This window comes from Colias philodice, chromosome 29, assembly GCF_061535455.1.
Source record: "Colias philodice isolate Cphi_HAF_F1 chromosome 29, ilColPhil1 Martin Lab GWU primary, whole genome shotgun sequence".
In the NCBI taxonomy this organism is placed as follows: Eukaryota; Metazoa; Arthropoda; class Insecta; order Lepidoptera; family Pieridae; genus Colias; species Colias philodice.
In genome coordinates, this window is record NC_143114.1 from 227,743 (window position 1) to 240,572 (window position 12,830).

Below are 12,830 nucleotides of genomic sequence, written 5' to 3' on the forward strand. Positions count from 1 at the left end.
TGAAGCGCACGCCCGTGCCATAGGCGCGCGCGCTCACCTGGTGTCCTATTATGTGGGTTAGCTCCCGCATGTGGGTCGCCCAGTTCGGGAACGACTCCACGATGATAGGCGGGAACCTTTTGGCAGCTGCGGTGCTAGTTGGCACTGCTGTGCGCGCGGGCGGCTGCGCGGGCGGCTGCGCGGGCGGCTGCGCGGGCGGCCGCGCGGGCGTAGTGCCGCGGTTTGCTGCTGGCGGCGGTTGTAGCCCGGAAGGGCCGGGCTGCGGCTCCTCGGCCGCTCCGACGTCGATGCGGCGGGGGCGGCGCGGGTCCCGCGGGTGGAGCGGTTTGCTCGAGGCGGCGCCTGCACTTACCGCGGCATAGGTGGCGGGTTGCGGTGCGGGCGCGCTGGTAGTATCCATCGCAGTGGCGACGGCGGGGGCGGCGACGGTGAGGGCGGGAGTCTGGCAAGGCCGCTTGGCCTGTGCCGACTCGACCGGCTCCTCATCTTCGTCGCTGCTACTGATGAGGCGACGGCGCCGCGCTCGCGGCTTGCTAGGCGGGATCGGCACGGAGGCAAGCCTGTCTAACAGGACCTGCTCGTCCTCCGGCGATGGCTCCTCCCAACAGCCGGGCGGCATTCGCGCCAGGTCTCCTCTTCTCATTTCAATATATGACGCTAGCCATCCGCGCAGCTTATAAAATTTTTCGGTTCAAAAACCGGTCTAGATCGCGCCACACGGCGTTACGGCCGTCGGTTAGTAATGCGAGCTAGCACTTTTGGTTATCGGCCAATACCGTGGAGCGTAAGCGTCCCCTCCACACAGTGGGCGGTGAACATGCGGTGAATCATTTAGATGTTTACATTTGGCATTTTATTTATTTTTTTAAATCACATAAGGCTGAGGTAAAATAACAGTACAGACTACAGTCGAATTGGGAATCACCAAGGAGGATTTTATTTAATATCTTAACTTAATTAAAGATATGAAACCTTATTTGTGTTAAACTTTTCTTTTTTTTTTTAAATTGACACCAATAAATCAAACTGACGATGTCTGTCAAAATAATTATAATATTGATTCAAAGATAGTACATGAAATCGCATCGCGTTGTTATATTAATAATTAATATAATAAAATGGTTGTGAGTGAAAAAAATTATGTAACATGTATAAAAATATCGAGCTTAATCATGATGGTATATAATTTATTATTAATTTGTTTTTAGGATAACCACAAAAATGTGCATGCATGTGCACACACAAATTAAGCATCGTCTTTATTTCTGGAAAGCATAATATGGAAACATAAAAACATAATATACAGTCGTCTCCAAAACCGAGAAAATTGAAAGGCAGGCAGCATTGAAAGGTATGGTAATTTTCCATCAATTGTTTGTTGTTATCCATACTAATATTATAAATGCGAAAGTAACTCTGTCTGTATGTCTGTTACTCAATCACGCCTTAACTACTGAACCAATTTGCATGAAATTTGGTATACTTAGAGATATTTTGATACCCGAGAAAGGACATAAGATTAGAAGGTTTTATCCCGGAAATCCTACGGGAACGGGTTTTTCTTTAAATAAAATATCAAAATCAAATAAAATGATAAATAAATAAATCTATAGTATCCAAACAATAGCAAGTACCTATTTATTAAAAATTTTACTTGATTTAACATTTATTTAAATTTCCAGCTTACACAATACGAAGTATGAAAACAGTTGCTCGCCTCGCCAAACAGTTTCAATATTCCAAGTTTCCCGCTTGACGAAAACGATTAACGAACGAACATTATCTATAATTAATATTATAAAGCTGAAGAGTTTGTTTGTTTGTTTATTTGAACACGCTAATCTCAGGAACTACTAATCGAATTTCAGAAATTCTTTCGGTGTTAGATAGCCCATTTATCGAGGAAGGCTATTATAGGCTATATATAATCACGCTAAGACCAATAGGAGCGGAGCAATGCGGGTGAAACCGCGGGGCACAGCTAGTTATTATATATATTACAAACAAACATAAAATGGAACGGATTTTGATGCGTTCAACAAGAAGGTTTATTATAAACTAAACATCTATAATAATTATGTATAATTCTTATCTATATCCTAATATTATAAAGCTGAAGAGTTTGTTTGTTTGAACGCGCTAATCTCAGGAACTACTGATCAAATACAAAAATGCCATTATAAATTAAATTAAAAATACTCAAATGAATGTTACTTTTTTTTCATCGGGGTACCTACACGTCTTGTACACCTGGGTAGCGTTAATGAAATTCTAATATGGATACGGTTCTAGGGTTAAAGGCTATATTATAATATAATATTAAATGCGGGCGAAACACATAGATTAATATTATTCATGTTCTGGTACGTGTCAAATGGTAAACGATCACTGAAGAGATGAGAGTTTAGGCTGCTAGAAACTCTATCTATCGTTGTTGTCAAGACATATATTGCGGCCCTGAAAAGGGCCTTTTGAACAATTCATAATATTATGATGAACATACATAAAAATATGTAATTGTAGCGTTATTGGTAAATGCAATGCAATCCAATTAGGCCTTCTTCTCCGTCTTCTTGGGCAGCAGCACAGCCTGAATGTTAGGCAATACACCGCCCTGTGCTATGGTCACGCCGGAGAGGAGCTTGTTCAGCTCTTCGTCGTTACGTATGGCCAATTGCAGATGTCTCGGAATAATTCTAGTCTTCTTGTTGTCGCGCGCCGCGTTGCCGGCCAACTCGAGAACTTCAGCCGCCAGGTACTCCATCACGGCCGCCAGGTAGACCGGGGCACCGGCGCCCACGCGCTCAGCGTAATTGCCCTTCCTGAGCAATCTGTGAATACGGCCGACGGGGAACTGCAGACCGGCACGGTTGGAACGTGACTTTGCCTTCCCCTTCACTTTACCGCCTTTACCGCGTCCAGACATTATTTACCGTTTTCTTTGATAATATTATAATAAACGAAAAACTGATACGTACAACGATACGCGCCGATCACTAAAGTATGTTTTTTTTTTAAGACACCATCTGATTTAATATATAACGGCTACGCGTCCTAGTGATTGCGGTGGGCATGACGCCGTGAAATGCGAGCGAACACAAACGACGAGCGATGCGCAGTGAACACGACCGTGTCAAATAATAATAATTTATATTGTTATGTACATATTTTATTTATATTTTTATTTAAGCGAGGCTTCATCTCTTAACATACATGCAAAATGATATTTTTTTTTTTTTGATTCAGTGTACAGCATCCCCAAATATTATTATCTTCTTCTTCTTCTTTCTTCTTCTTCTTCTTATATATAAAAATGAATCGCAACATGTGTTGGTAAGCGCATAACTCGAGAACGGCTGAACCGATTTCGATAATTCTTTTTTTTTTATTATATTCCTTGAAGTACGAGGATGGTTCTTACGTAGAGAAAACGTAAACATGTACCACGGGCGAAGCCGGGGCGGACCGCTAGTTACTCATAATAATAATGATTAGTACGTACGTCACAATCTATGACGATGTCGAAAAGACAGTTTGTATCTGTACCGTGGTTGATTGTTTTTAAAGTAACTTGTCAGGTGACAGAAACAGACTGTGTTGTCTAGACAACCATCAATAATAATTAATAATTATTCATAGCAGTAGGTATGTATAGATTTTAGAGAGTAGGTATTTAGTAAGTTTCGGTAAAATGTACTATCGGGAGTCGGGCGTCGGGCGGGCGGTCGGTCGGGCGGCGTGCGCTGGTGTGGGGCGGGCGGGCGGTGTCTGTGCTGTGTCTGTGTCTGTGTCTGTGTCTGTGTCTGTGTCTGTCTGTGTGGTAGCGTGTTGCAGTGTGCGATGAATAGTTACATAATATTTTATTTTGCAAGTTGAAGGTAAAAAGTAACGTGTGTGTTTACCGTACGTATTACGTAGGTATATTTTGATGTTTTTTTATTTATTCCTTATTTCATTGCGCGTCGACGGAGCCCCGCTTCGCGGGGCTCCTATTTCTGTGTAGTTTTTTTTTAAGAAACCTAACCTAACCTAACCTAACCTAACCTAAACCTAAACCTAAACCTAAACCTAAACCTAAACCTAAACCTAAACCTAAACCTAAACCTAACCTAACGTAAAGCTGTAGATTAGTTAGTAGTAGATTTGATTTTCTTGTTGTTATTATATTGTGCATGCATGTTGCTAGTTGCTACTATAATATATTATGATGTTACATAACTATTATGTAATTTGTAAAATTGTAATAATTGTAGTTTTATTGTGTAGGTACCTACAAGTTGCTTGTTCGTCCTCGCAAATTGGAAGGAAACGTTAACGTTCGTAGTGAGTGCGCATTCGAAAATATATGTTAGCCCTGAGAAGGGCTTTTTGGCGATAGATAATATATAATATGTATCTATTTTGCTGAGACTTGTGCCCGATGCACTCGCCGTCGCCGCTGCACTGCATAACCAGTTCCAACCTTAACCTTCGTCGAAGTCGAATTAGGTTGCGCTTGCGCTTGCGATTGATCGATTGCACGCACACCACACGTTCACTTCTTGGACGCGGCCGAGGCTTTCTTGGCGGTGGCCGCTTTGGATTTTGGCGTTGCCGCTTTCTTCGGTTTCGGTGCCTTCGGCTTCTTCGTCGGCGGTTTGGCACTCCTCTTAGCCTTCGGCGCGGCGGCCGACGCTGCTGCGGCGGGTTTTGCGGCCGCCTTGCCCGCAGCCGGCGCCTTCTTGGCGGCCGCGGCGGGCTTCTTTCTGCCTGCAGCTACTTTCTTGTCTTTCACCGCTGACGCTTTCGACTTGGACGGCGAGGACGACGAGTCTGCGGCCGCTGCTGCGGCGGCGGCTGCCGCCGCCTTCTTGGACCTGCTGCCTGCGTTGACGGCCGTCTTTTTGGCGGCCGCTTGCGCCTTGCCACCGCCGCCAGATTTGCGCACCTTGACGGCCGCCGCCGCTCCGGAGCCCTTGCCGGCGGCTCCGCTCGACGGAGAGGTCTTCTTCTTGGCCGCGGAGGACTTTGACTCCAGTTTGAACGAGCCAGATGCGCCCTTGCCCTTCGTCTGAACGAGCGTGCCGGATTCGACGGCGCCCTTGAGATATCTCCTAATGAACGGCGCCAGTTTATCCGCGTCCACCTTGTACGTGGCCGATATGTACTTCTTGATCGCCTGCAGGGAAGAGCCGCTACGCTCTTTGAGATCGCTGATAGCAGTGTTCACCATTTCCGACGTCTTCGGGTGCGCCAATCTTGCTTTGGCCGCTTTCTTGGCTCCTCCCGACGCCGCTGCTGCTGCTGCTGCTGATGCTTTGGGCGCTTTCTTCGCGGGCGTCGACGCTGGCGCCGGAGTTTCAGTTTCGACTGCGGTGTCTGCCATTTTTGTTAATTAAAATTCAACTTTACGTCGACAATAGTATGTAATAATAATTAGTATATATAAGTAGTACTTAGTAGGTTTCACTGTATTCGACGTACGGTGTCGCTAGTGTAGGAATCGACTGGACGGTTTACCTCACGGGGAACCGTGCAATCGAGATACGTTTTCTCGCGGTCGCGCTTGAAACTTTTCACTAACATGCCTCCGTTCGAACGTATATTTTACGTGAAATTAACGTTTAAAAGTATACGTTTCACATGTTTCTCGTCCCTTTTGAGATCGGCCCTCGTAGTGTGCAAGCCCGCGCGACGCTCGAGGAGCGCATCGATAGCGATGGACGTTTAAATTTTGCCAAGGGCTATCCGCGTGCGCGGTGTCAACTTTAAAATTATCATTTCACCTGTAATTAAACCGATTGTCGTTTCGAAAAAGGCTCTCTCAATACACTGATATACAGACGTTAAGGTGAAACTATTCGTAATCGCCATATAATATGTTTGCGACGGTTTTTAGGGGGATGAATGTGACCTGTTGTAGAACAGCATAACGCAAACGACGACCGCGCGGCCGGCTACACACACAGTTCGGCGATCGGTCGAATATGTTTAACGTCCTTTAAATACAAAAATAATAACAATACGAATGTGCCACAATAACGAAATGACAATATTATAAATAAATGTCACATATTTGTCACAATATTATATTCACAGTCACAGGTACTAACAGCTAGTAGGTACATAGTACGCACACCACACCGCAACGCCCGCACGTTTTAATATTGTCAAAATATTATATAGGCCGCGCGAGAACGAGACTACGATTCACAATTGCGTATTTATTATAATATTATTATTGTGTTAACTTAATATCGTCGCATAATAACGCATAATAAGCAATACCTAAATAATAGACAGAGGAGTAGTAACAATATTATGACGAATCGATAATAACACGAATGTAGGTAGTTAATTAATAGTTTATTATTTACCTAATCATTAAGTTACTTATATATAATATCATCATCATCAACTGCAATTACGATTAATTCAATAGCGACAATGACGTATCCATGTTTTGATGAATTATTATTGTCGTACCGTTGTAGATTCCTTAAATCTTCGTAATGCACCTGAGCGCAGTAAACATCGATTAAAGTGAAGCATTCGATTCTAGATGTCAGATTTCGATTTTTAGAGTAACGTCTCTGGTATTTATTATGTTTAGAATGGTTTATCAGTAAAATGAAATCTTAAAAAAAAAAAAATACTTTTATCGGTCATTATTATTATAATTAATATTATGTAGTCGTAATTGAAAAAAGTTAAGCAAATGTGCAGTTCTAACAAAACGAAATATCTTGTTATTCTATGTCGTCGTTACTAGGTTACGTTGTTGAATTTTGTTGAACTGTCAAATGTTGCCTATTTTAAAATGGCTCTACTATACTTAATAACTACGAGGGATCTATATTTATAGATAGAGAGTTGGTTAATAATAATTACTTATTTAATTTGCTGTGTCGATTTTTATTTTTTTTTTTCAACAGGATAAAACCTATCCTATGTGTTAATCCAAGTTCATTGTAATCAGTTCAGTAATATTTGCGTGAAATAGTAACATTTATAATATTAGAAGGATAATGATAACAACACAAGTAAGTTAATTAAGTAATGACGATCTATTATATACATTTCAAAAAATTTCAAGCTACTTATTTATATAATAATTCACAAAAATTACATTAATATGAAATTTGACACATGCCATACCTACCCTGTTAATGTCTAGTGTAAATGTGATAGTATTTTTATTTTTTATTCCTCCGTATGTATGACGTCATCATCACATTTATCGTTATTTTTTTTTTTATTTAATTTCTCTTAAAATATGCGATTAAAAAATGAAATGTTGTCAATTGTTGTGATTGAGTTATTATTATTATTATTCAAAGATTATTAACGCAGTCCCTCGATATGCACGATATATCTATCCGTCTCCGTCGCGCGTCGAGGGCGAGCCGAGCGAAACGCGTGTATAATGTGTGTGTATAAAAGTCCGACATGAAATGGCGCGGAGCGCGTCATATACCGGGTTTGGCACTCGAGCTGAGCACTCGTGCTTAGCAAGAGCGCCCTACCTGCCGTCTATTGTTCTCCGTAGAGACGGGGGACCGCTACCTGAGATTCGCCGAAAGGCAAATTCCGGGAAGTGACCCGCGCCTTTGTTGTGAACAATAGCGACCGATAAGCGACCGGTCCCACCCCGCCTGCTCAGGTAGTTTACTACCTGGTCAGTCGCGGTGCAACCGCAGCTGCACTCGCAGCGTACAACTAACTTTCTTGTTTCTCGACGCGCCAGTCGCGGTTTCTCCGTTGCCCACCTAACGGTGTCAAACGGGCTTCGGAGAAATTAACACCATCCGGTGGAAGTATCTGTGGGGCGCAGATACCGCACGTTTGTATAAACGGCGTACAGCCTCACCGCTTCGGGAGCTTTTCGGTGACTGTGAGTCCGGGGTCCTCTTAGTAGGCACTGCCACGGCGGGCAGGTACTCCAACTGCTCGCTAGCGCCCGGACTCGGCCGAAAACTACTCCTGACGGGTCCACGTCACGCTTTCGCAGGGGGTCACTCCAAGACCCCTGCGAACTGTTAGGTAGTGACAACCTCACCCCGCTATCACCAGCGGGACGCACCAAACACACCACACTCACATACATACGTGTAGGCACACAACCCCCCCCCCGCCCGGAAGCGGGGAGGGCCGCTAGGACGACGAGTAGGAAAAATAAAAACCGTTAGGATGTCCGATTCGTTGGAGGACCTAGATATAAAAGCCTTTATGGCTTTCTTAGTCAGGGAGAACCCGGAGGTGCTGGATGCGTTTAAAGCACACAGCGCCGCCGGGGCTCAAAAACTTGCCGCGCCCGTTGCGCAACCGTTAAGGGACTCTCCTGAGTCCCCACCGCTGTCCCCAGTGGCAGTCGAAGCGGGGTTCGAAGCCCCGACCGTTATGGAGTGCGAGAGCGCTCCAGAGTCAGAGTCAATAGCTTCAGAGGCGGAGTCCTCAAATTCGTCAGACGGTTTCGAAACCGTTACAAATAAAAAGAAACGCAAACTAAAAAATGCTGCTCCGCCCGCCAAACGGAACGCGACCGTTCGCGATTCCGCGCGCGCCGAGTTTAGCCGTGCGCCCCCCGCCCCTCAGGCATCCGCCCCTCAGGCACCCGAAGGCCCGACCGCGGGCAACGCCGCGACGCGCAAACCACCTTCCCCTCCCCCCGTTTACGTGAGGGATAAATCAGCCTGGCTGAAAATCTCAGCCTTTTTAGATAGTGAAGGAATCTCCTTCAAAGCTCGCCCTACTAAGGACAATATACGTGTCCAATTGCTTACTTCAACCCACCATAGGGTTTTCACGGCCTATCTTAGAGACCAAAACATAGGCGGTCATTCGTTCCCCCTTCCGGAGGAACGCTCTTTAAGAGTTGTTATAAAAGGGATCCCTAAAGAGATCTCTGCCGATCAAGTCTTCAATGACTTGAAAGACCAAGGTTTCCCTGTGCAGGAGTGCTTCCGCATGCACAATAGAATCACTAAAGCACCATATGACATGGTCCTCGCGGTCCTAGATCGTACCCCGAAGGGTAAAGACATTTTTAAAATGCGGCATTGCTGCAAACTTTCAGGGCTCAAGGTGGAAACACCCGACTCCCACAGCTATATTAGACAGTGTCATCGCTGTCAACTTTACGGGCACTCTGCTCGTAACTGTTTTTCGCGGCCTCGCTGCGTCAAATGTTTAGGCGACCACGGCACGGAGGATTGCACGAGGTCCAAAGATTTGCCTAATGAGGATCCACCGTCCTGCGTACTATGTGAGACTTCGGGTCACCCCGCGAACTACCGGGGTTGCCCGAAGGCTCCCAAACACAGGGCGGGGGGTCGCCAGAAGGCGAACAAACCTCGCGGGATCGCCCGCGCCGGGGCTCAACCCCCACAACCAAAGCCGGTCTTTATACCGGCTCCACCACCCAAAACAAACGCTTGGGCGAAACCTCCGTCACTAGTGACGCAGGCCCAGCCGAGCGTGGCGGCGCCGCCTTCAGCGGCTCCCGCCATACAAGCAGCACCGAAGCCTTCAGCCGAAGTGCACTCACTAGAATTAGCCTCGCCTAACGAGTTCTTATCAAACGTTATCTACATTAGGAATTATGTTAAAAACCTCAACCTCAACCCTGATGAGGTAAATCTAGTGGCCGAGAAATTAAGAAACGCCAAAAGCCGTGATGAGGCCATGATCACTGTATTCACCCATTGGGAGTTAATAAATAAAATCAACACAACTCCCTAATGGCTACTACAGCTAGAATTAAACCCAGAGCGATCTCCGTAGTTACTTTTAACGCGGACGGCCTTCTAAAACAGACTAACCTAGTTAGGGACTTTGTCACTAGACGGCGTGTCGATGTGCTAGTAATGCAAGAGACATTCCTTAAGCCTTTTAACCGCAATCCGCGAATCGCCAACTACATGTTGGTGCGTAACGACCGCGTAAACAGCCCCTTAGGCGGCACCCTTATATATTACAGAAGGGCCTTGCACTGCACGCCCATCGACACGCCGCCTCTAATTAACTTAGAAGCCACAGTGATCAAGGTGTCTATGACCGGTCATCAACCCGTCATAATCGCCTCGGTCTATCTCTCACCGTCAAAGGCAATCTTGGAGAGCGATCTCAGAGCCTTGCTTGCACTGGGCGACTCGGTCATTCTGGCCGGCGACCTCAACTGCAAGCACTGGAACTGGAATAGCTCCTACGAGAATGCCAATGGCAAACGACTAGACCGACTGACTGACCTACTTAACGTCACGATTGTAGGCCCCTTAGAACCGACTCACTTTCCGAAGAACACGGGACACAGACAGGACGTGCTCGATGTGGCGGTGATGCGGAACGTGACGCTACAGTTGCGCTCCGTTGAAACGTTGCACGAGCTCGACTCTGATCACAGGCCCGTGTTGTTCGAACTGGGTCCCCCCGATAGCACCACCGTAGAGTACATGACGAAGGTAGACTGGCGAAAGTTGCACGAGGCCTTACAGCCCGTCGACTCGCCAGAGCTGGAGTCTGTACCTGACAAAATCGACACGGTCGTAGAGGCGCTCGACGCAGTCTCCTCGGTCACCAGCCACATTCAATCCAAGATTGAATACGCGTCCCGGCGGGTCCCCGTTGGCCTCGGCCACCGGTTGGATCTGCCCCCGGACGTACGAAGGCTGGTGGGCGATAAGAACGCGGCGACGCGCGCCTACGACCGAGCACCGACAGACGAAAACCGTAGAATACTTCGTTCCTTACAGAGAGAGGTAAGAGAGCGAATTCACGAATTACGCAACGAGCGGTGGGACTCTTTACTTAGCGATCTCTCTCCCTCGCACACTGCCTACTGGCGGCTTGCGAGGACTCTCAAATCTGATGGCATTGCCGCCACGCCACCGCTCATTCGCCCTGACCAACCTCCCGCTTTTGACGATTTTGAGAAGGCCGAATGCTTAGCTGACAGTTTAGAGGAACAATGTTCCCCCAGTCTCGACTTGACCGACTCGACTCACATTAACGTAGTTAATCAAGAGATCGCACGTTTTTCTGAAACCCCTCGTATCGATGCCGAGCCCTTGTCACCAACGACGGCCACCGAAGTAAAATCACTTATCAAGTCACTTGCCAATAGGAAGTCCCCAGGCGGAGACTCTATTCCCAATAGAGCTCTAAAAAGCCTACCGCCCGCCCTTATCGCTCTCCTAGTAGCCACCTTCAATTGTCTCCTGGCCAATTGTACCTTCCCCGCTAAGTGGAAGGAAGCAATTGTGATCGGGATCCACAAACCGGGCAAACCCCGGAACGTGGCATCTAGTTACCGTCCCATCAGTCTCCTCAGCTCTCTGGGGAAAATCTATGAGAGAATCATCTCCAAACGCCTCTGGGACGCAGTCATTGCCAAAAAGCTGCTCCCGGACGAACAGTTCGGCTTTAGGCGAGCTCACTCATGTCCTCACCAAGTACACCGCATCACGGAGTACATTCTCGCGGGCCTCACCCGCCTCACACCTCACAGAACGGGAGCGGTCTTCTTTGACGTAGCGAAGGCGTTCGACAAGGTCTGGCACAACGGTTTGATTTACAAACTGTACACTCTCGGCGTGCCAGACAGTCTCGTGTTCATCATACGAGACTACTTGTCTAACCGGTCCTTCCGCTACAGACTAGACGGCACGCTCTCGTCTTCACGTCCCATACAGGCCGGAGTCCCTCAGGGCTCCGTCTTGTCGCCCCTCCTATTCGCGCTATACACTAGCGACATCCCAAAGCACGATAAAGTGCAACTATCCCTCTTCGCGGACGACACGGCACTCTACGTGTCGAGTCCACACCGCAAAAGAATAACTCCACTCCTACAATCCGCGACCGATGCACTAGGCAAATGGTTTCGCAAATGGGGTATCACTGTGAACCCCGACAAGAGCGCCGCCGTGCTCTTCAGGCGCGGCGGCCCCGAGGCCATAGATAGTGTCAAACTCTATGGCCAAGTCATTCCGTGGCAAAAGCACACCAAATTCTTAGGCGTCACTCTAGACGCACACATGTCATTTAAAGCCCACATTAAGGCAGTCCGTAAGAAAGCCAGCTATGTTCTTAGCCGGCTCTATTACCTTATAAACAGTCGCAGTAAAATGTCCCTTAGACATAAGGTGACACTTTACAAAACGGTGGTCCGTCCAATCCTCACTTATAGTAGTGTAGTTTTCGCGCATTGCGCTCCCAGCTCCATACACAAGCTCCAGACGATTCAGTCGCGGTTCATGAGAACGGCGACTGGAGCGCCCTGGTTCGTGCGTAACGTGGACCTACATAGGGACCTAGAACTCCCCACCATAGCCCAATGGATGAAGCAAGCGTCTAAGCGCTACTTCGACAAGGCTAAAAACCACCCCAACCCATTGGTGACAAAGGCCATCGCATACGTCGCGAATCCCGATCCCACTCGTCGTCGCAGGCGGCCGAGACACGTCTTGGACGACTCCGACGACGATATTACCAAAGCTAACGCACGGCTAGACGCGGCGATTGAAGCCCAACGTCGAAACAACCGCGACACCGCACACACCACAGCAGAAAGCGTACACCGTCTTCGCCGGCGAAGACGAGGTCCCTTGTTCCGCGTTCCCGCGCCCACCCGGGTGAGCGCCCGTCCGATTAGGGCCCTTCTGGCCTCCTCCACTCAAGCGACAGCTCAAGCCGAGGTTCGTGGTCCCCGTCAAGGGGGGACGCCCTTGTGCAGGTCGCTACCAGGGTGAACCTTCAGTTCACCCCCGCGTCCGCGTTAAAATGTAGAAGCCCTTCTGGCTAACATTGAGAGACACCACACAAAAAAAAAAAAAAAAAAAAGGCGCGGAGCGCAG

General features: G+C 47.4%; 3 protein-coding genes across 3 annotated transcripts; 1 reads left to right on the forward strand and 2 right to left on the reverse strand.

Moving 5' to 3' along the window:
- Positions 1-2,363: 2,363 nt before the first annotated feature.
- Positions 2,364-2,959, reverse strand: LOC149475615 (histone H2A). The gene has a single exon (XM_089712592.1). The coding sequence runs from the start codon at positions 2,924-2,926 to the stop codon at positions 2,552-2,554; it is 375 nt and encodes a 124-aa protein (XP_089568718.1). The 5' UTR covers positions 2,927-2,959; the 3' UTR covers positions 2,364-2,551.
- A 1,548-nt stretch (positions 2,960-4,507) lies between these two features.
- LOC149475616 (uncharacterized) lies at positions 4,508-5,448 on the reverse strand. Its single transcript, XM_089713140.1, has one exon. The coding sequence runs from the start codon at positions 5,363-5,365 to the stop codon at positions 4,535-4,537; it is 831 nt and encodes a 276-aa protein (XP_089569266.1). The 5' UTR covers positions 5,366-5,448; the 3' UTR covers positions 4,508-4,534.
- Positions 5,449-8,169: 2,721 nt separating this feature from the next.
- LOC149475617 (uncharacterized) lies at positions 8,170-9,720 on the forward strand. Its single transcript, XM_089712482.1, has one exon. The coding sequence runs from the start codon at positions 8,170-8,172 to the stop codon at positions 9,718-9,720; it is 1,551 nt and encodes a 516-aa protein (XP_089568608.1).
- Positions 9,721-12,830: the final 3,110 nt, after the last annotated feature.